Source organism: Eubalaena glacialis, chromosome 13 (genome assembly GCF_028564815.1).
Source record: "Eubalaena glacialis isolate mEubGla1 chromosome 13, mEubGla1.1.hap2.+ XY, whole genome shotgun sequence".
NCBI lineage: Eukaryota > Metazoa > Chordata > Mammalia > Artiodactyla > Balaenidae > Eubalaena > Eubalaena glacialis.
This window is the reverse complement of record NC_083728.1, coordinates 87,522,911-87,545,859: the sequence shown is the minus strand read 5'-3', so window position 1 is coordinate 87,545,859 and position 22,949 is coordinate 87,522,911. Positions and strand designations below refer to the sequence as shown.

The 22,949-nt window shown below is 50.5% G+C and overlaps 2 protein-coding genes across 3 annotated transcripts in view; both read left to right on the top strand.

Annotated features, from left to right (window-relative positions):
* The window catches only part of LOC133104246 (mucin-12-like), a 41,402-nt gene extending 33,590 nt beyond the window's left edge, over positions 1 to 7,812 (top strand). The window contains exon 14 of the mRNA XM_061209879.1: positions 7,520 to 7,812. Within this exon, the coding sequence (XP_061065862.1) occupies positions 7,520 to 7,812 (293 nt within the window). The remainder of the gene's footprint in view (positions 1 to 7,519) is intronic.
* On the top strand, positions 7,706 to 16,064 carry TRIM56 (tripartite motif containing 56). Of its 2 annotated transcripts, none has more exons than XM_061208623.1 (3): positions 7,706 to 7,783; positions 8,658 to 8,715; positions 8,824 to 16,064. In XM_061208623.1, exon 3 carries the CDS (start codon positions 8,825 to 8,827, stop codon positions 11,090 to 11,092), a length of 2,268 nt encoding a protein of 755 aa, XP_061064606.1. In that variant the 5' UTR covers positions 7,706 to 7,783; positions 8,658 to 8,715; position 8,824; the 3' UTR covers positions 11,093 to 16,064. The 2 variants fall into 2 exon arrangements, with proteins under 2 accessions (XP_061064606.1, XP_061064605.1); XM_061208622.1 differs by having other exon boundaries at positions 7,716 to 7,783; positions 8,604 to 8,715.
* The last annotated feature ends 6,885 nt before the right edge of the window (positions 16,065 to 22,949 follow it).

Sequence of the window (22,949 nt, the reverse complement as noted above, 5' to 3'; positions counted from 1 at the left end):
GTAAATATTGCTAAGTATCCTGTGAGACTCGCATGTTGGTTTCCTCTGGAAAACTGAGGGAACCCAGCAGAAAGTAAAAGCCAGGGGAGACGTGAGTATAGCTGAACCCCTGATGTGTCCCCCAGCCCACACACAGGTCACACACATGTCACTTGGCAGAGGGTGGAAGCCTTAAGTTGCTATAGGTATTTGGACACAACCTCTGCCCAAATCATTGATTGACAAACAACTAAGCTAAGCAGACATGGGGAGATTCCCAAAGTCAGACTAAAAAATAAGAAGAGAAAAACCAAGTGGAGATATCAGTGACCTCACACCATGGAGAAACGAAATCCACAGCTTAAGGTGAGTCTAGTTGCTAAACAGCAGCATCAGCAAAAACCCTCAGCACCAAATACTCCAAGATTCACAGAGAAGCAGGAAAGTGTGACCCATACTCGGGAGAAGAGTAGTCAACAGGAACTGGTTCTGAGCAGGCCCAGGGGTTGCATGTAGCAGACGGATACTTCAAAGCAGCTATTAAGAATATTTGCAAAGAATTAAAGGGAAATATGATGACCATGACCCCCCAAATCTTAGTAGATTAAAAGAGAGAGAGAGAGAACCAAACGGAAATTCCGTGGTTGAAAAGTAAAATAACTGGAATGAAAAATTCATCGGAAGGGCTCAACTGCAAATTTGGGATGGCAGAAGAAAGAATCAGTGAATGCAAAGATAGATGAATAAAAATCCAATCCAAGGAATAGAGAGAAAAAGAAATGAAGAAGAATGAACAGAGCCTCAGAGACTGTGGGACAATGTCAAGCACAGCAATGTACATATAATGCAGAACCCGGAAGATGGAGAGAGAGAGAACAAGGCAGGAAAAAAATATCCTTCAAAAATGAACACGAACCCTCCTACACTGTCGGTGGGAATGTAAATTGGTACAGCCACTATGGAGAACAGTATGGAGGTTCCTTAAAAACCTAAAAATAGAGCTACCGTATGATCCAGCAATCCCACTCCTGGGTATATATCCAGAGAAAACCATAATTCGAAAAGATACATGCACCCCAATGTTCACTGCAATACTATTAACAATAACCAGGATATGGAAGCAACCTAAATGTCCATCAACAGAGGAATGGATAAAGAAGATGTGGCACATATATACAATGGAATACTACTCAGCCATAAAAAACTACGATATAATGCCATTTGTAGCAAAGTGGATGGACCTAGAGATTCTTGTACTGAGTGAAGCAAGTCAGACAGAGAAAGACAAATATGATGTGATATCGCTTATATGTGGAATCTTAAAAAGGGGTACGTGGGGCTTCCCTGGTGGCGCAGTGGTTGAGAATCTGCCTGCCAATGCAGGGGACACGGGTTCGAGCCCTGGTCTGGCAGGATCCCACGTGCCGCGGAGCAACTAGGTCCGTGAGCCACAACTACTGAGCCTGCGCGTCTGGCGCCTGTGCTCCGCAACAAGAGAGGCCGCGATAGTGAGAGGCCCTCACACCGCGATGAAGAGTGGCCCCCGCTTGCTACAGCTAGAGAAAGCCCTCGCACAGAAGCAAAGACCCAACACAGCCAAAAATAAATAAATTAATTAAATTAAATTAAAAAAAAAATTCAAAAAAAAAATTAAAAAAGAGTCTGAGCTCTGGAATCAGAATGCCTGGATTTAAATTTTAAAAAAAAGGGGGTACGAATGAACTTATCTACAAAACAGAAATAGAGTTACAGATGTAGAAAACAAACTTATGGTTATCAGGAGGTTGGGGGGGAGGGACAAAATGGGAGATTGGGATTGACATATACATGCTACTATATATAAAATAGATAACTGATAAGGACCTACTGTATAGCACAGGGAACTCTACTCAGTCCTCTGTAATGGTCTATATGGGAATAGACTCTAAAAAAGAGTGGATATATGTATACGTATAACTGATTCACTTTGCTGTACAGCAGAAACTAACACAACATTGTAAAGCAACTATACTCCCCCCAGAAAATGAACATGACTTCTTCAGCCACTTCTGGCACTGCTTGTGGCCCATTTGGTGGGGGTCTGGTATCTCTTTTGTAAAAGCAGAAGCTGAGGAGACTTCATTACTACTTGCTATGATGGAAAACTTGGTCCAGCTCGAGAACAATGTTGATGTTAATGTGAAGGTAGTTGAAGACTGAGGCATATACCACTTAGCAGACTAATGAAAGCCTATTTTGAATGACAAGGTGGGTCAGTGAGGCAGATCAGATTCTGATCTGATGGGCAGCCAACCAATGAAACAGACCCTCCTGCATAGTTGAAACTGGAGGGCAAAGATACAGTTGACGGATTCCTAGAGCGGACGGGAAGTACCCACTAAAAAGAGAACCTGCCACTTTGGTCCAGAATTCTGTTTCCACAAGCCAGCAACGTGTTCTCAGTTGGAAAACTGTCATTTTGCCCCACAACATCCTGAATAATTTTTTCTATTCTTTCATTTTTCCCTCCCCATTCCTTCATTGTATATGAAATGACTGGGACGTGTGCACAAGCCTCTTGCTTTTTTTTTTTTTTTTTAGCTAAATGGCCAATGATATATTTTCATCAACATCAAATGGAGGTGAAGTCAGGAAAAACACTGTTTCTGTGAAAATACCTCCTTTCTCTGTTAGGAACAGGCTCATTTAACGCCCATCTTCTTATTCCAAAAAGTTATTAGCTCTAACAAAAACCAGTAACAACAACAAAAATAATCCTGCATATCTTGTTTGGAGAATTTCAATGTTTTTCATTTGTCATTAGAAAATCAAGGGCAATTTTGTAACTTTTTTTTTTTAGTATGTAGCTGTTACATGTATGGTAATATGTCTCTAGTGATACATTACTTTTAAGGAAACGTAGTTTTCTCTTTGAGTCAAGCACATTGTTTAAATAAATTTCTTATTTAAAAATTTTTTTAAATTAAAGCCAAAATATAAGAAATTCCCAGATAAATACAAACAGAAATTGTTGCTAGCCAAACTATTTTACAGAACGAAGTCCTTCAGATTGAAAAGGAAGAACCCCAGATGGTAGGTTTAAGTTGCAGGAAGGAAGAATATGGGAAATGGTAAACTTGTGGGTAAATACAAAACAGTGATCTATATCTTTCCTTCCCTTAATGTCTTTTAAAAATGAAGTTGTTTAAACAATTATTATAAGGCTGTATTGTTGGGTTTTTAACATATGTAGATGTAATAGATTTGACAAAAATAGAATAAAGAAGGGGAGGGGATAGAGCTATGTGGCTATATTTTATTGGATTTAAGTCAATATTAACCTGAAATAGTTTCTCATAAGTTAAAGATGCATATTATAGTCCCTAGAGCAATCACTAAGAAATGAGTTTAAAAACATAGAAATAGTGGAATTAAAATAATGCAATACAAATATCTTTAACACAAGATAAGGCAATAAAGAAGGAACAGAGTTTCTTTGTGTTTACGGGACAGTTCTGTATCTTGATTATGGTGGTGGTCGCATGGTGGTCATACTTGTGATAAAATTGCATAGAACTATACGCAACACACACACACACACTTGAGTGCACGTAAAAACTGGTGAAATCTGAATAAGGTCTGTAGTTGAGTTCACAGTATTGTGCCAATGTCAATTTCCTTATTTTTATATTGTGCTACTGTATAGCATGATTATGTTGATAATTACTTGACTATATACATTGTCAAAACTCATTGAGCTCTACATTTATTATTTTTTTAATAAATTTATTTATTTTGTTTATTATTTTTGGCTGCGTTGGGTTTTCATTGCTGCACACGGGCTTTCTCTAGTTGCGGAGAGTGGGGGCTACTCTTCGTTGCGCTGCGCGGGCTTCTCACCGCAGTGGCTTCTCTTGTTGCGGAGCACGGGCTCTAGGCGCGCGGGCTTCAGTAGTTGTGGCACGTGGGCTCAGTAGTTGTGGCTCTAGAGCGCAGGCTCAGCAGTTGTGGCGCACTGGCTTAGTTGCTCTGCAGCATGTGGGATCTGCCCGGACCAGGGCTCGAACCCGTGTCCCCTGAATTGGCAGGTGGATTCTTTTTTTTTAATAAATTTATTTATTTTATTTTATTTTTATTTTTGGCTGCGTTGGGTCTTCGTTGCTGCACGTGGGCTTTCTCTAGTTGTGGCGAGCGGGGGCTACTCTTCGTTGCGGTGCATGGGCTTCTCAATGAGGTGGCTTTTCTTGTTGCAGAGCACGGGCTCTAGGCGTGCGGGCTTCAGTAGTTGTGGTATGTGGGCTCAGTAGTTGTGGCGCACGGGCTTAGTTGCTCTGCAGCATGTGGGATCTTCCCAGACCAGGGCTCGAACCCGTGTCCCCTGCATTGGCGGACGGATTCTTAACCACTGCGCCACCAGGGAAGCCCAGCTCTACATTTAAATTGGTGATTTTCATTGTATGTAAATTATACATTACATTATATACATTATAGAAAGCTAATTTTAAAATATAAAACAATTTTAAAAATAAACAAAATAAAACATAAAACAGTAAATACTGCAGTCATCTAAAGAGGAAGGAAGGGAGGGAAGGAGGGAGGAAGGAAACCATAACTTGGAGGTAACAGATACTGTGCAAGATGAAGAAAACTCACACACACTCACACACAGACACACACACACACCACCACTACCACCACCACCAACAATAACAACACTATCGTTTACATCCTCAGAGAGGTAAGAAGATACTGGTACAAATAGGGTACAAAAAAAAGGAACTCATAAATTAACATTGGGACAGCAGATTTGAAAAAACACAAGGATTGAAAGTTCAAGTTGGAGAAATCTCCCAGAAAGTAGTACAAAAAGAGAAAGAAATGAAAAATAAGAGAAAAGGTAAAATCAGAGGACCATCCGGGAGACGCAACCTCTGAATGATGGAAGTTCCAGACAGGGAAACAGAGAAAACGGAGCGGGAGAGAATCAACAAAATACTTTAGGAGAACTTCCCAGTCCTGAAAGGCACATCGACAAGTAGACAAAAAGTATGTGTATACTATAAACACAATATGTCAAATATGTACAAATATATATATATACATATATATATAGAATTGTGTAAAACATACTCATGTGGACATAGACCAAAGGAAATACACATAGGAAAAAAGTTATTTTGTTTCAATGATGATGAGTGTTTCAAATTTTAAATTATGCTTATTTGTATAAATTAAGATTAAACACCTTTGCTTGTCCCCACCCCCAAGTACCTGCACAACAAAGTCCAAACTTGCCTAATAAAAATTCTATAATGGCTCCCCGTTACCTTAAGGCCTTACAGGATTCTCAACAGGAAATTTTGAAGTTTGTTCTGCCTGCCTGTTCCCATCTCCTGCCGCTTCCCTCCACCTGCCTGCACTCCAGCGGTATCAGAACATCCAGCAGGAGAGGCATCTTGAGGAACCCCCAGCATCTGGCAGGAACTCCTCCTCTTCCCGGGTCTCCATGGTAACACTTACCACTTGGTTGTAGCTGAGTTATCCCTTGCCTTGGAAGCCTGTTCTCAGGGAGGAGAAACTGCCTTCCTGGGGCCTGCCACACTGTAGGCCCTTTAAGCAATTGTTCAGTGTTTGGGGAGGCGGAGTAGGGCAGGCATTGTAATGCCACCCCTTTCATGTGGCCTTTCTGATTCCCACACCACCACAACACCACCATTCCAGGAGAAATCAGATTTTCCCTCTGTGTTGCCGTAGCACTTTATGTGACCTTGGATGAATTATTCTCTCTATAACTCAGTTTCCTCATCTGTAAAATGGGGCAAGAATGGTACCTATCTTACGACGTTACTGTGAGGATTAAATCAGGTTATGTTTACAGCACCCCATGCCAAGCTCATGGTAAATGCCCAGGAAAAGGAAGCCATTGTGATGATTACTTTGACATCTTAATATGACATTTGTCTGTTTCCTATGGCAACAGGTACAGATCTCACCTCTCCTATGTGATTATAAACTGCCTGTGGGTGGGGAACTTATCTTGTTGATCTTTGTCTATTGCACAGCACATGGCATGCTGTCTGACTGCAGTAGGCATCCAGAAAATCGTCCTTGGATATGCACAGACAAACACACACGGAGCCTTACACATGTGCAGATGTGTGCACACACTTAGGGACACACATGTGCCAATACATTTTTCTGTGCTCATCTTGGCTGACCGTCAGGTCTGTAGCATTCAACTGCGCTGACCACCTCCTCCTTCTGGAAGTACAGCATTCTCCACCCCTGGCTCCTGGGACCTACTCTTGCCTGGATTTCAATCTACCTCTCTGGAAGTACCTCTCAGCCTCCTTCACGCCCCAGCTCCTCCCCAACTTGCCCTTAAATGTCTATGTTCCGCATAGTGCCATCTCGGCCCTGCTCTTCTCACTTTGGACCCTGTTGGGTGACTTCATCAAAACCAAAGATACATTGCAAAAGTCTAGAAAAGTCATAAGCCGGGTTATCAGCAACCAAGCTCTCCGTCCTGACCTCCAGACCTGCAAAACCTGAAGGACTTCCTACCCTCCTTCTGGCACCTCCCTCCACAGGGACAGTCACAAGACCCACGGCTTCTTTCACCTGCAGCCGCTGCTCACACGTGAGGCTCCCATCCTCCACCCTCCTCTCTGCCCCTAGTGGCGCTGTGTCAGCTCAGACCCCTCCACGTTTCACCTGGACCCATGGTCAGGCCCCCCCTCTATTCTCTTGGCCGCTGCCAGAGTGAGTTCTCACCAGTTCTGTTTCCTCCCGAAATCCCATCACTGCGGATAAAGCGATGCATACATGGGTAGCTGTGTGATGAATCAACTACGGCAAGATGTTAACTGTAGAATCTAAGGGGTAGGTACAGGGGTGTTCATTCCAATCCTTTCAACACCTTTGTGCTTCAAAATTTTCAGAAGATGTTGGGGGAAATATCCTTCAATGGTTTCTTTTGGCTTTTTGGATAAAACTCAGACCCCTTCATGTAGAACATAAGGGCCTCTGTGACCTGGCCGTTGCCTCTCCCTCATCTGCTACCACTCACATGTCCCTTTCCCACAAACCATCCTGAATTACTTGGATCCCCCAGCAGGGTCATGGTATTTCATTCCTCTGAGCCCTCGGACTTGCTGTTCCCAATTCCTAGAATGCCCTTCCCTGCATTCTTCTCAGGTGATCCCCAACCCCCATGCACTCTTCTGACTCATCTCAAGTGACGCCTCCTCCAGGAAGCCTTTGCTGACTCCTCAGTTCGAGGCCCTTTATCTGGTTCCCACAGCCCCTCCTGTATCTCAGCAGAGATTTATGGTACGAAGGGCCTCACTTAAGACTGGATTGGCAGATATGCAGCAGCGCTGGAACCCGGGCCTGAGGACGGGGCTCTAGTTACCCTACGTCTCCGAATCACCTATGATCTCTAATTTCTTCCCTCAGAGGACGCATCCTCAGGCATCTGGCCTGCCTTTGCGACAAACACACTTAGCAGGCTGAGCGAATCCTCGGGCTCAAACTGACAAGCCAACCTCGGCAACTCCAGCCGTGGAGGCTGTCCTGGCCCCGGAGCCCTGGAGCCCTGCTGGCGGGGGCTGTGCCCTGCTGGTGGAGGAGGCCCCCGAGGAAGAGCTCCAGGCAGGGCAGGGAGGAAGGCGGGGCCTGCGGCCGTACAAGTCGGTGTCCCGGGCCTGGGACGGAAGTTGCAGAAGTACAATTAGTTTCAGTTTTGTTTCTCTTTCAGGAGCCCAGCAACAGCAGCGCCAGGGCCTCGGGGGGCCCGCACTCCGGGTCCTGGAGCCCCGGCTAGGTAAGGAGAGGGGCTTGGAGGGCGGTTGAAGGGACAGCTGAACTGGAGGGGGTGGGGGAAGGGAGAGAGCGGGAGGAAGAGGAAGGGAGTGGGGAGAGGGACCCAGAAGGCGCGAGGAGAGGGGAGGCTTCCCCCGCGGGGCCAGAGATCTGAGACTTCCTGGGGAAGACCCCCTCCCACTGTCTGAGCTCTCCTCCCAGCCCCTGTTTTCTGGAAGTTTGGGGGAAATCCCCCAAGTTTCTTTATCAAGTATTTCACAGCCACTGTGCAGGGACCTGGGGGCATTCACAGATGATCCTCATGTGACTCCTACCCTCCAGAGGCTTCTAGGAAAGCAGGAAGCCTCTTGCAGCAGGAAAGGCTGAAAGAAAAGGGCTGGAGGAGATGGGGCAAAGGCTACGGTGACCCTGAGTTTGTGGGTGGAAGGAAAGAGCGAGGCAGCCCCTTCCTCTCAGGCATCCTTCTGCCTGTTCATTTCAGGACAGTCGAGGCAGGAAGAGGGGCCCTCACAACCCGTGATGCCACTGCCAGGCCCTAGGAGGCAGGTGTACGGGGCTGTGGGAATTGGGGTCCCTCATACTCCCCCACCCTCCAGGAGTCAAGGCACGTCTGCCCACCCAGACCCTCAGCTGGTCCTCTCTGCCCTCCCCTCTCCTGGCATCCCTCCCCTCACCTGGCATCCCACCCCCAGCAGGACCCCCAGGATCTATTCACACCAGACTCGCACCCCATGTGCCACAAGGCCTGTCAGTGGGGGGCATCGATCATTACACCAGCAGGTCTCTAAGGCTGGGCTTCTTGGTGTTGTCATATCTCGCAGGGCCTGACATGCAAAAGCGCCCTTTACTTTTTCACATTTGCTGAATGTCTGCAGGGAAGACGGAGGTGGCTCTTTATCTCAAGAGACCAGAAGAAAATTCCTGGCCATTCAGGTGAGACCCCAGACCTGGTGGGGCTTGAGGATGGGGGAGAGGCGAGAGGGCAGGTGGGGGCACCGTGGAGGTGCCCTCTGTCCTCTGACCCCGACCCCTCGCTTGCAGAATGGTTTCCCAGGGCTCCTCACCCTCCCTGCTGGAGGCCCTGAGCAGCGACTTCCTAGCCTGTAAAATCTGCCTGGAGCAGCTGCGGGTGCCCAAAACGTTGCCCTGCCTGCATACCTACTGCCAGGACTGCCTGGGCCAGTTGGCCGAGGGCAGCCACCTCCGATGCCCTGAGTGCCGCGAGTCCGTTCCTGTGCCGCCCACGGGCGTGGCTGCCTTCAAGAGCAACTTCTTCGTCAACGGGCTCCTGGATTTGGTGAAGGCCCGAGCCGGTGGAGACCTGCGCGCAGGGAAGCCGGCCTGTGCTCTGTGCCCGCTGATGGGGGGCGCCAGCGCCGGGGGGCCAGCCACAGCCCGGTGCCTGGACTGCGCCGACGACTTGTGCCAGGCCTGTGCCGATGGGCACCGCTGCACCCGGCAGACCCACAGCCACCGAGTGGTGGACCTGGTGGGCTACAGGGCAGGGTGGTACGACGAGGAGGCCCGGGAGCGCCAGGCGGCCCAGTGTCCCCAGCACCCGGGGGAGTCCCTGCGCTTCCTTTGCCAGCCCTGCTCCCAGCTGCTGTGCCGGGAGTGTCGCCTGGACCCCCACCTGGACCACCCCTGCCTGCCCCTGGCCGAGGCTGTGCGTGCCCGGAGGCCGGGCCTCGAGGAGCTCCTGGCGGGCGTAGACAGCAATCTGGCCAAGCTGGAGGCCACCCGGCTGGCGGAAAAGGAAGCCTTGGCCTGTCTGCGGGAGCAGGCGGCCAAGGTGGGCACGCAGGTGGAAGAGGCGGCCGAGGGGGTCCTCCGGGCCCTCCTGGCCCAGAAGCAGGAGGTGCTGGGGCAGCTACGGGCCCACGTGGAAGCTGCCGAGGAAGCTGCTCGGGAGAGGCTGGGGGAGCTGGAGAGCCGGGAACAGGTGGCCAGGGAGGCGGCCGCCTTTGCCCGTCGCGTGCTCAGCCTGGGTCGCGAGGCCGAGATACTCTCGCTGGAGGGGGCGATTGCCCAAAGGCTTCAGCAGCTGCAGCGCTCTCCCTGGATGCCTGGGTCAGCCCCCTGCCTGCTGCCCCGGCTGGAGCTCCATCCTGGACTCCTGGACCAGAAGTGCCACCTGCTAAGGCTCTCCTTTGAGGAGCAGCAGCCCCGGAAGGCCAGCGGGAAAGACGGAGCCAGAAGCCAGGGAGGCGACGAAACCCAGCCCCAGAGCAGGGATGGAGCCCCGACCCCGAAGCAGGACGGAGCGCAGACGCCCCAAGAAGATGGAGCCCAGACCCTAAAGGCGGAGAGAGCCGAGACTCCCCAAGAAGACGGAGCCAAGACCCCGAAAGACGGCAGAGCCCAGACACCCCAAGAAGATGGAGGAGCCCAGTCCCCAAGGGGTGGCAGATCCAACAAGAAGAGGAAATTCAAAGGCAGGCTCAAGTCCATTTCTCGGGAGCCCAGCCCAGCACCTGGGCCAAACCTGGAGGGCTCTGGCCTCCTCCCCAGGCCCGTCTTTTTCTGCAGCTTCCCCACGCGGATGCCGGGGGACAAGCGGTCTCCCCGGATCACTGGGCTCTGTCCCTTTGGCTCCCGGGAGATCCTGGTGGCAGATGAGCAGAACAGGGCCCTGAAGCGCTTCTCCCTCAATGGCGACTACAAGGGCGCGGTGCCCGTCCCTGAGGGCTGCTCCCCATGCAGCGTGGCCGCCCTGCAGGACGCCGTGGCCTTCTCGGCTGGCGCTCGGCTCTATCTCATCCGCCCCAACGGCGAGGTGCAGTGGCGCCGGGCGCTGAGCCTCTGCCAGGCCAGCCACGCCGTGGCCGCCATGCCGAGCGGGGACCGGGTGGCTGTCAGCGTGTCAGGCCATGTGGAGGTGTACAACATGGAAGGCAGCCTGGCCACCCGGTTTATCCCTGGAGGCAAGGCCAGCCGGGGCCTGCGGGCACTGGTGTTCCTGACCACCAGCCCCCAGGGCAATTTCGTGGGGTCGGATTGGCAGCAGAATAGCTTGGTCGTCTGTGACGGGCTGGGCCAGGTGGTTGGGGAGTACCGGGGGCCGGGCCTGCACGGCTGCCAGCCAGGCTCCGTGTCCGTGGATAAGAAGGGCTACATCTTTCTGACCCTTCGAGAGGTCAACAAGGTGGTGATCCTCGATCCGAAGGGGTCGCTGCTCGGTGACTTCCTGACGGCCTATCACGGCCTGGAAAAGCCCCGGGTGACCACCATGGTGGATGGCAGGTACCTGGTCGTGTCCCTCAGTAATGGGACCATCCATGTCTTTCGGGTCCGCCCTCCTGACAGTTAAAGGGCTGGGACTGGGGAGAGACTTTGGGGTGGGGGGACTTGGGAGGTAGAGAGAAGGGAAGCAGGGATGCCCGAGGGATGTGGGGGCCGAGGGCATTTTCCCAGAGAGTAGGGGTTGGCAACTTTTCAAGGTGAAGTGCCAAACCGCTCTTCAGGTGCGCAGGAATAGGGACCAAGGCGGGTGGCATGGCCATAACCCTCAGAAGCAGAGGAGGAGGGGTTGGAGGGGTACTGGGCATTAATGTTTCTTGCTTTTGCTGGGGGTGACTGCCGCCGCCGCCGCCATAGAGTCTAGGTTTCCAAGATGTGTAAGCTAGCCCTGATTTGAGTTCTTCTTTAAAACCATTCCTGTTGGGGTAACCCAGGGAGAGTCTTGGGGAAGTGGGTAGAAATAGTCCTTTAAGCCCAGGGCTTGAAGGGTATGTCAGGTATGTACTTTCTGGAAGAGAGCTGAGAACCCCCTCCCCTCCGACTTGAACGGGACGCACCAAGTCAGAAGAGGTCTGGGATTTTGAACCCGGCCATAAATGGCATCTTCCACCAGCCTCGGCTGGGAAGTTGAGGCTCCTCTGATAATGGCGTCCCCCAGTGAAGTGCGGGGTGGACTTCGTGGGAGACCAAGTATAGACACAAGCCGAGGCCAACAGGCGTTTACCTTGAAGTCCGTGAAGAGAATGTGCTACTAGAAAATGGAACCCGGCAGGGTTGGAGTCTAAAACACAGGGTTCTGAGTGTGAGACAAGGGGAGACCCTGGGTCTTACCCCCCAACTTCCACCACCCCTCACCTCCAAGCCAACCTGAGGCCAGACCTATGTAGGATATAAAACCTTTTCTTTTTTGATGTCTTTATACTTCCTGGAGTTTATTTTTAGCCCCCTCTTAGTTTTCTGGCACAATTCCTTTTGAGAAATTTTGGCTGAACTAAGGGGTTGAAGGCATTTGTCCATATGGCCATTATGGGTGGGGAAAAAACCTAAGCCTAGAGGCCAGGTGTGGGACTCAGGAGCCAAACCGGTTGGAAGACCTGGGAAGTCGGTAGTGGGGCTGGGATGGGCGAAGGGGTGAAAATCTCATGGAGGGATCCCGTCAGAAGTGAGCCATGACCACCGGCCTTTTGCATAGGCTGTGGCAGCGGTGGAACTGACGTGGACATGTTTAGCCAGGGGCTGTTGAGAGGTGACCAAAGGGAATAATATGTAAGGATCATGGGCAATGAGTTTTCATGGGAACCAGAGAGATTTTGGACAAGTCCAGATGGAAAGTGCAGGACATTAGGTGTAGGGAAAAGAAAATCTTTTTCCAGGGAGGTCATTGATTGTTTAATGAAGTGAAAGGGGAAATCATCAATGTCAGGTGGACAATTTCAATTATATAAAATTTTGAAATGTATGCACAGGAAAGAAGAACGAAGATTAAAGGAAAATCAATGAGATGAGGAAATTACGGAGCATTGATCTGAGGAGTCTCCAGTATATGCAGTGACTAAACAGATCTACTTGGTCAAAGGACCAAATAAGCCGTATACCCAAGAGAACGAATGCACACAGGCCAGGACACATAAAATGAAAAATAAAATAAAATCGACCACTTGCATTCGTCAAAAATACATTTAAAAAAATATGTCGTGGGGAAATAGACCCCTGGCACTATAAATGATGCTTCCTGGTGAACAGTTTGGCAGTTCTTGACAAGAGTCAAAGAAGTGATTATAAGACGAAGTTATCTCACTTTGGGGAGTACATTCTGGGAAAAGGATTCAAAAGGAAAAAGAGTATCTGCACACAGATATTTGTGGCCACCCTATATATTACAGTCTTTGACAGGAAACAGCTCCTGGTCCTGTTTCCAAAAAATTGGCTTAGCTAGCCAATTCTGGCTAGACCAGAATCTAGCCAAGTAGATTGTGGTCTAGCAGGGCAATGAGCTACTGCCTTCATGTATGACAATTATGAGAACTATTTAGAAGAATATGATGTTATATGATGCAATCGTAAGCCAAAAAAAAAAAAAAAAAAGATTTTGGCTTTCTGATCACGTAATGATAGCAACAAGGTAAAAGCATGTCTGAATAGTTACCGAGTGGAAATAGGTTCAAAATGTGTAAATAGTCAGTGATTGGGGAGATTGGGTTCTTTTTATTTCATGCTGTTATTCATATATGCACATTTCTACTTCAGTTATTATTGTCCATTAAGTAACATATATGCTTGACTACTTCAGAAAAATACACTCAAGAATAACTACTGGATTTATGAATGAATGTGTCAGAATAAGTGAGACTGTCCTGTCAGGGGTAGGGGTCGGGGGGTAGGCAGGAGTCAGGAGGAGAATCCCAGCCGGTCAGGACCCAGCAGGGAGGAAGGGTCGTCAGAGCAAGGTCCTGTCTGGTGACTGACCAAGGAATCTGCCCTGGGAAGTTTGCAGAGGTCAGGTGGCCCCTGTGGGTGGTCCCCGTGGGTGATCGGTCATTGTGGAGTGTCCAGAGGCAGGGGAAGGTCTTATTGAGTTCACCAACTAATTCAGACCAACTGGAAACCAAGTGGCAGTTCTGTGAAACCAGCTGGTTTAAGATGAGTTGCATGAGTGGGGTGCCGTGTCTGTCTTCTTTGCAGCTCTCTCTACAGTCAGCACAGTGACGGCTCCTAGTAGGTGCTCTGTAAATGCCTGTGGAGGGAATTGATGTCTAGAAAACGCCAAGTTGTCCAAAACTTTGGCTTGTGGGAAATCTCCAGTAGGGGGCACTGTGGACACAGCCTACCATAAGCCTCCAGGAGACTGGCTCAGCTCTAAGTCACAAAAGAGGTGAAATTCGGGTGTCCTGCTTATATGTCCGGGGGGGGGGGCGTGGCCCTGGCCTCTAGGGCATAAATACCTTCAGGTTGGAACAACAGGTTTGCAGAGCCGCATGGGAACCGCGTGCAGACGGCCCCGCTGGTGGAATGGCTGCAGCCAAGTGGCTCACCCCTGAGGCAGGAATAGAGAACTGCCGGAGGGAAATATCACCTGGATGCAGGAAGAGAATCCCACAGATGCTCTAAAGATGCAGGAGGCATGGGGCTTTCAGGACGCTGTAAGAAGCCTGGGGAGTCGGGCACTGGACGATTGACAGACATACTGAATTTTCCTCATGAAGGGGTAGGGGTGGGAAGGCACAGAACACGGCAAAATGTGAAATGGATGAGAAGTATAGCATTGAGCATAATTTGGAGGTAAAATCCCCAGTGCCCCAACTGTCACCCGGGAATCCTAACAAATCCCGGCACAGAAAGCACTGCTCAGTGTGGAGAGAGAGTTCTTGGCTCAACTACAGATGTTAAGAAATCAGGAACATTGTGAAAGATCCAACATCCCCACCCTGCATTGGACTATGGCAATTAACTTGATCAATCATTCCTTGTGGTGTTTGGAACTTTCCAGATCGTGTAGGAAAGGAGAGTGCCGTTCGGGTAGAGAGAAAAGGGAGTAGAGAACCTTGTTCATATTCTTTGGGTTTAAAAAAGGAAGGTGAATGAGGCAGCGGAGACCTGGGTTGAGTGCTGGCTCTTCCAACTAAATAGCTGTGTGATGTTGGTCTAGCTCCCTAACCTCTCTGAACCTCAGTTTCTACATCAGTAAAATAGCGATAATAATACCCACCATGCCCACCTCACACGGCTGTGGTGAGTACTGGCTGAGAGGCATAGAGAAGGATTTTGTACCCCATAAAGCTCAAATCTGAAGTCTTGGTTAGGAAAAATTTTAACCGACTTTAGTACTGACTTATTTTCCATCAGGGTAAGCGTGAATAGGGATGTTGTGTGCACGCCTTGTGAGGGGAAAACTCGAGAACGTCTGGGTAGAGTTGTGACCTGCTTCTCCTTTGGAGGAGACTTATGTTTCGCATTCCAGCAGTTATTTGGAGAAGCCATTTGCTAAGACACAGCAGTGACCATAAGAGCAGAAGGGACCAATGGCCAGCTTGCTAAGACTCACTGCTACTCCTAAAAGCCAGCTGAGAATCAGGCTGTACTAATGAAGGGCTGATAACCATAGACATTTAGAAGAAATTCAAAATGGCAAGAGTAGCCCAATTTTTTTGTAATTTAGAGAAAATATAATTTGGGAGAGAATAACTCTTCTTTCACTGTAGTCTTATTATTACTGTATCTATAAAGCCATGTCATAGAATAATCTACAGAGATAATATTCCAGAGGGGCAGACATTCAAGAGAGAAGTCAGAAGTCTTCCGAGGAAATTGATGAAGTTGGTGACCTGAGCTGGGCAAGATGTGATAAGTGGATGCCAAGATCAAGGTATCTGACCATTTCTTCTGGGCAGGTCAGCTGAGAACTAGAGTTATCCCGTAAGTTAAGTGGGAGATTGGATGGGGATGCAGAGTTCTGTTTGGGGGAGAAAGTAGTCTTGGACTAGCTGGGGCAGGGAGATGCCAGAGAGAGTGCTCAAGAAGACGTTCCCATTAGGAGAAAGGTCAAGTTCAGATGCAGGCTTAGGAAAACAGGTAACTTGACAGAAGGTAACAAAACCAGCCTACCCAACCGATTCATGAATGTAGTTTAATTAAATGAATCTGGATGGGAACAAAAATAGGTCTAGGAACCACAGAGTGATTGGACGTGTGGAGAAGGCTCAACAGGGTCTGGCTGACCTCACCCTCACCTGAAGCCTGGGTGAGGAATCTTTGGGACCGGGTGGAGAGGGGACCGTATGTAAAGAGGCAATTAGGAAGTAGTTTGGGGAGGTTTTGGAAGGCTATCTGACTTGTCTTCAGAGAAAGTTTGAACTGGTTGCATTAGCAGCTAAGAGAAATGGGATTGAAAATGGTGGAATTGGGGCCTCTGTACCCGTGGCATCAGCCCAGCAAGTATTTCTTTGTTGCCACCAGGCTGAAGAATCTGTGTTGTAAACTCTTTTGTTCCTTTATACTTTGTATCTTTTTTCTGTTTCTTAATAAATTCTTTTGAAAAATGTGAACCTTCTCTCAAATGGTTCATGGGTATGGGAAATGATCAACACCCAGGTAGCGGACGTCCCTGGCGGTCTAGTGGTTAAGTCTCCGCACTTCCACTGCAGGGGGCACAGGTTCGATCCCTGGTCGGGGAACTAGGATCCCACATGCCTCGCGGCACGGCCAAAAAAAATAAAAATTAAAAAACTAAAAAAAAAAAAACAACAAAACCCAGGTAGTGAAGGGAATCAGATATCATGGCTATTCCTTGCTGTAGCTCCAAAGATGCTACACAGAATCCTTGGGAACATTTCAGGAGCAGGGTGATCAACAGTCATCATCTGTGGTCCCAGCCCTCGTCCCGGGCCACTCCCACCTGTAGGACAGAGGGGCCCTCTGGGCAGAAATGTGCATCTTCCAGGCTCACATTTGGTGGGAGGGAGCCCTCAGGTGATCTGGCCCAGCAGGACCCCGCAGAGGTGTATATGAAGGAGGTGGGCCAGGGGCCCAGGTCAGGATGGCTGTGCCCATCACTGGTCTCTGCTTGTTTTCTGGTTTGTGGACTCCATCTAACGTGCTGCATTTGTGATCCCACAGTGGCCCCTGCAGGGCTGGGAGGTACCCAGGCTCTAGGAATATCTGCCTACTGGCCAAACCCACCCCCTCTGACCTACTCTCCAAAGCCCCTCCAGGAGCTCCTGACCCTCCCTTCTGAGTCCTGAGCAGGAAGAGAAAAGATCTCAGGTCTTTATTTCTAATTCACTCAGCCTCCGGCCTCCCCATCAAATACAGGAGTCAAACAACAGTTATTGAGTGCCACCTACCTGTGCTTCACATCCATCGACTTCCGGGATGGAAGTAGGCACCATCAACGTTATTTTACAGACACGGAAACCTAGGCCTGCGAGGTTTGCTCATTTTAAGTAGATTTCGTTTCTGACTCCAAAAGCTGCCCTTCCGACCAGCTCTGAATCCTGAGCCTCATTCATTGATGAGAGAGCTGAACAAAATGAGACCTGAGGTTCTTCCCTGAGCTAACAGGCCAGGACCTATCCCTAAACAGGTCCAGAATCTAGACCCAGGAAGGGAAGCTCGGTGATGCCCCACGCACCTCCACCACCATCTTCTCGGTGCCAGAGCGGCCCCGCTTCCCCACGGAGCAGGAATGACAAGCCACAAGAGAATGCTCTAAGCGGCTCGGTGGGGAAGCAGAGGGTGGGGATGAGGGCCCACCACTGCTGCGGTGACAGCCTGAATAAGAATTCTGCAATTCATCATCTAATGACTCAGCCTGGCTTTGGACCAGAGCCTCTGTGAACCCTGGGGAGTGTGACTCAGCAGCTGAGGGGGCCGGGCGCAGGAGAGCCTGCGGGTCCATGTGAGCGGTGACTGTGGGGAGAACGGCCTGTTCTAGCTCCAGACCCCAAGGCGAAGCGTCTGCCCCTGTGGTCAGGCACACGTGTCCTCGGTTCCCAGCCATGCGGCCCAGCCTCCTCCCTCAAACCTGGGTCTCTCTCTCCTCTGCATTGGAGAAGTCGCAGCCCCGGAGGCGGCAGGCCCACTGCCTCTGCTCACGGGGTCTGCAGCAAGTTGCCAGGCCACAGACTCTGCAGGCCTCTCTCCTCTTCGCTGCCCTGCTGGGGTCAGGCCACCTTCGAATAAGGGCAGCAGAGGCCACACTGTAGGGGTGGGGAAGCAGGGCTATGTCACAGGCTGGGCACACAGCTGGACAGATGTTCACTGCATCCCTCCTCATCACTGGGGTCAGGGGAACGGGGCTCTGCGGTCTTGATTTTGCTCCAGGGTCAACTCAGAAAATGTCTCTTCCCCGTCAGAAAGGGCAGCGTCTGTTTCCTCTCCCCTGAACACTAAGTTAAGGACAGTCTCACCAGAAGAAAAGAGCCAGAGCAAGGAGAGATGGAACAGCCCCCGAATCCAGCGAGGGGCCAGGGCACCGAGGCCAGAGGTCAACGTGCAGGGCGGGTGTGCACAGACCCGCTTCTCCCCGCCAGCGCCTGCTTCCCTCCCATCTCTGACGGCCCTGACTACTTTCTCACCTCGATTATTCACACGCAGCTCTTTCCTCACCTGCAAAACCCTTCAGGACAAGAACTTCTGATTCACACTGAATTTTCCATAACCAGGTGTTCTATAAATACCGGTGAGGGAAAAGAACGACTGAGTGAATTTGGGCTAAAATCTAGTCCCTGTCACTTATGTCAGATAGAACACGGACAGGAGCTGGAAACATTGCTGGGGCAGGCCCGGAGGCAAAGAGGGTTTATCCCTTTTCCTTAGAAGGGAACATGAGTAAGAGTGAAGTTATCTGGAAAAAAAGATAGTAATCTCACTCCGTTGTACTTCTCCTATGTTCCATGGCACTTTAAACTTCTAACATACTATTCCATTGAATTATTTGTCCTACTTATTGTTATAATTTGTCTCTTCCTCCAAATTCTACCCCAGGTAGAATGCAAGCCCCAGGATGGGGCATTTTGCGTGTTTTGTGCACTAATACCTCCTATGCCTGCAGAATAGTGCCTGGGATACGGTAGATTCGGAATGAATGAATGGTATCTATGAAACATTTACTTGGAGGCAGGTCACTCTCCGCCCGCTATGCATTTACGTGTACTAAAGTCCAGGAGGTGCATAGTATTATCACCTCTGGTCTGATTATGGGGACAGTGAGGTTAGAAGATTATGTGACATGAATAGGGTCACCAGGAGCCGGGAGAGGAGCTGGGCAGAGGTCAACACCAGCCTTGGCTGGTCTGGGGCCAACTCTCTAGCACTCCCTGGCGAGGTGATGCACACGAAGCCTTCCCAGGAGCCACACCCTGGTCCAGCTTTGCTGGGTGAGGCTTTTTTTCTTTTTTTAGAGATTTATTTTTTTTTTTGGCATGGACCACTTTAAAAGTCTGTATTGAATTTGTTACAATATTGCTTCTGTTTTATGTTTTGGTTTTTTGGCCACAAGGCATGTGGGATCTTAGCTACCCGACCAGGGATGGAACCCACACCCCCTGTATTGGAAGGCGAAGTCTTAACCACTGCACGACCAGGGAAGTCCCCAAGGCTTTTTTTTCTTTCTCTCCCTTCCCACCAACTTCCCACACGACCCCATTCTACCCCCCAAAAGTTAGCTCTGCCCCAAAGTACAGCTTCTTGCCAGTTGGAAAGACTTTTCCTGGCAGGAGAACCACGGAGACACGGGAGCAGAGCGCGGGCCGGGGAGCCTGGGCCTGGCTCTCCCTGCCTGGGCCCTGCAGAGCTGGGACAGGGCCGTGCCGTTCCTGCTCCCCACCACCTCCCTCCCCCCACCCCACAGACTGCGTGGGAGGCTCCCAGGCCCAAGCTGAGGGCAGGAGGAACTCCCCAGGTCACTTTTCTGTGCGTTTCCTCCTGCTGGGAGCTGAGTTGGAACCTAAGGAGGTCCCTGCCCACCTCAAGGCGCGAGGGCTCCAGACACTGTCTCCTCTCCAGGCCAGCCCTGCAGGGCCCAGGCAGGGAGAGCCAGGCCCCCTCACCTTCTGCCTTGCTCCCCAGTTCCCTTCTTGGCTCCCGTGCCTCCGTGGTTCTCTCGCCAGGAAAAGTCTTTCCAGCCGAAGAGAAGCTACACTTTGGTGCAGAGATATCTCTTGGGGGTAGAATGGGGTCGTGTGGGAAGTTGGCGGGAAGGGAGCTATAAAGAAAAACATCACCCAGGAAAGATGAACTGGGGTGTGGCTCTCGGGAAGGCTTTGTGCGCATCACCTCCCCAGGGAGTGCTGGAGAGTTGGCTCCAGGCCGGCCACGGCTGGCGTTGGCCTCTGCCTGACCACTTGCTCCTGTGTGATCCCTGGGGAAAAGAATAGAGACCCAAGAACACCAGGAAGCAGGGAGAAGGCTGCAGAGACTTGAGGACACACACATCCAAGCTCAGGGAGACACGACGCCATATATCTCCATCCGAGGCCTCGGGGAGGCAGCAGGAGAGGAAGGGAAGGATGCTGGGGTGTCTGAGCATCGTCTGGAAGTGGTCCATCAGGGGAGGCGGAAGCTGGATCGGGGTTTGTCATCGAGAATCTGTGTCCAGATGTTGAGAAGCAGCGCCACACCGTACGTATGGGTTTGTGGGTGTGGCCAAGGCCAGGCATCTTTGCTGGTGTTTAGATGAGGTGTATCTCTATGCTCTGCAAAGCACACAGGGGTGGGGGACCTGCTGTCAGGGTGTTCCCAGGCAGGGCACCATGTTCCCAGGCAGGGCACCATGCCAACTTTCGCCTCATTAAAGAATCAAGACTGGAATTTCCCTGAAGCTCATTTCCTACCACTTACTACTTAGCGGAGGACCAGAGCTGCCACATCTGTCCTCCGAGGGCAGACGCTGGGTGTGGGCAAGGAGCAAAGCCCTCCAGGAGTGCCTCCATACCCCGTCCACCTCTCCACCCAGAGGCCCATCTCCTAACACAGAAGCACATGTGCCTTCCCTCTTGGATTCTTCCTCCCTCTCCTCCAAGAAAGGGAGTCACAGGGAAGAGATACACATTTAGTCCCAGCTCCACCACTCGCTAAGCAGTGACCTGTGCAGAGGTTCCTTCACCTCTCTGAGCCTCCGTTCCTCATCTGTAAAAAAGTTGCAGTAAGACAGCACAGGGTTTCCCAGATGAATAAACAAGAGGAAGAACATAAACACAGACGGTGCCTGGCACATGGAGATGTTCAGTCCATGGCCACCCATTCACTCCTCCCCTCACCCAGCCCTTGGGACCACGGGCCTTCTCTCCATCCTTTCAGAGGCAAAACACTCCATGCACCCATCACTCACTCCACCATGCAGCAGGTATTTATTGGACCCTGCCTCTAAATAACCAATGCAAACAGCAAGTGCAAAAATGTCCAGGGGGAGCTTCCCTGGTGGCGCAGTGGTTAAGAATCCGCCTGCCAACACAGGGGACGCAGATTCGATCCCTGGCCTGGGAAGATCCCACATGCCTCGGAGCAACTAAGCCTGTGCGCCACAACTACTGAGCCTGCGCTCTAGAGCCTACGAGCCACAACTACTGAGCCCACACACCACAACTACTGAAGCCCGCGCACCTAGAGCCCATGCTCTGCAACAAGAGAAGCCACTGCAATGAGAAGCCCGTGCTCGGTGCAACTAGAGAAGGCCCGCACGCAACAATGAAGACACAACGCAGCCAAAAATAAAATAAATTAATTTTTTTAAAAAAGTGTCCAGGGAAGACACGGCCGGGGCGGAAGGTGGCCGGTCTCCCAGACAAGGCAGCTTTATCATGGTGCTTCATCACAGCCCAGCACCTCCTTCTTGGCTACATGTGCGCACCTTGGACAAAGCAATCTCAGGTCCAATTAACATGAACCGGACGCACAAAGAATAGCTTACAGACCCCAAATGCTGGCTTGTTAATTTACAAACAGAGTCACATCCCCAGGCACCTCGACACATCTCTCCTGGGGGCCTCAGAATGTGGCTTTAGTGTGGAATCAGAACAAAGTCAGGACATTGGATGATCTTAATGGCAGGATGACAGTCTGAGGCATCCTCTGCACCTCCAGACACACCCGTCCTGGGTCCTAGCCACTGAAGTTTGCGGGATGGGACACCAATTGTCTGGCACAGCCTGGAGCCCCAGCACCAAGTTGGGTCTCCTTGGATCCCGCTTTATGATGAAGAGGAACTTTCCCCTCGTCTTGGCATTTTCCCTCAGACAGAAGACAATGCAGTTACTTCGCTGAAATGCAATCACAATCTTATCTGCTCCTCTACGTCTCCTTAATTGGATCTGGGATATTCACAGACAGACAGTCTCCTAGGTAATTTCTACAGAGGGCTAATATCCTCTCCTAAACTGAGTTTCTTCTTAATTGAATTCTCAGAAGGTGATGTTAACTTCAAGGTATTGGGCTGTCAGGCCCAAGTCCCGCCCACGTGGGGCAGTATTAAGGGACACAGGAAGAAAGTTTACACCCAAACAGTTCCTACCTCTAAAAGATGTACAACCCAGTAGGGAAAACAAAACAAACACATGCAATGCAGTCGACGAATAATCCAGTGCTGAATGTGTGATTGTGTGGGTCTGATCGTAAAAGGGATCAAGTTCAAAGGACAGTCAGCTTAGGATGGCCTGGAGGAGGCTGGGAAGGCTTTGGGGAAGAAGCAGAAGCTAAGGCATCTTGGGAGGCTCTGTGGACAGCTGACTTACATAAGAAAAGCAGGGGAGGTGGAACATTCCAAAGGCAAAAAATAGGTGGGAAAAATGGAAATCAAATGGCCTAGATGGAAGGGGGACAGATGTGACCAATTCAGGTCCCGCCCCTGTGATGAATGGCTTCCCGGTTCCCTCTTTCACTCCCACTGCTCCCGTTCCTCTTCCCCATCCATGAGCTGGGCTTGCGGAGAAGGTCAGGGAGGCCCATCTCCCCAACCCTCCCCAACATACACAAACACACGCGTGTCCAGACGCAGCAGAGCTAACGGTCTGCTGGACAGGAAAGCCCTGTCAGAGTGCAGGGAACCTCCACCCCAGGCCAGGAGGGACAGCCCTGGGCTTTCCACCTGCTGCACTGATCACAACCTGATTCAGCCCGGAAACCAGCCCCAGATGCTAGACACAACATGACCTCTTCCCCTCTCCTACCAGCCCCTTGGGATTCTCAGAAGTGATAACAGGGAGTTCCCGAGTCAGGGGCTTTCCATCTGGGCTCTGCTGCTGGCTCCCACCTCCACCCTCACGTCCCTGAGTAAGCTACCAGCACAGGCAGACAAGGGCAAGATGGAGTTTGGCATGCCATTTCCAGAAAGAGGGAGAACTGGAGGAGAAACCCCCTCAGAGCCCCGTTCTGGTGGTTTAGGTTCAGGACAAGACCCTTGAGACATCCAGAGCAGAATGGTTTCCATTAGTGCT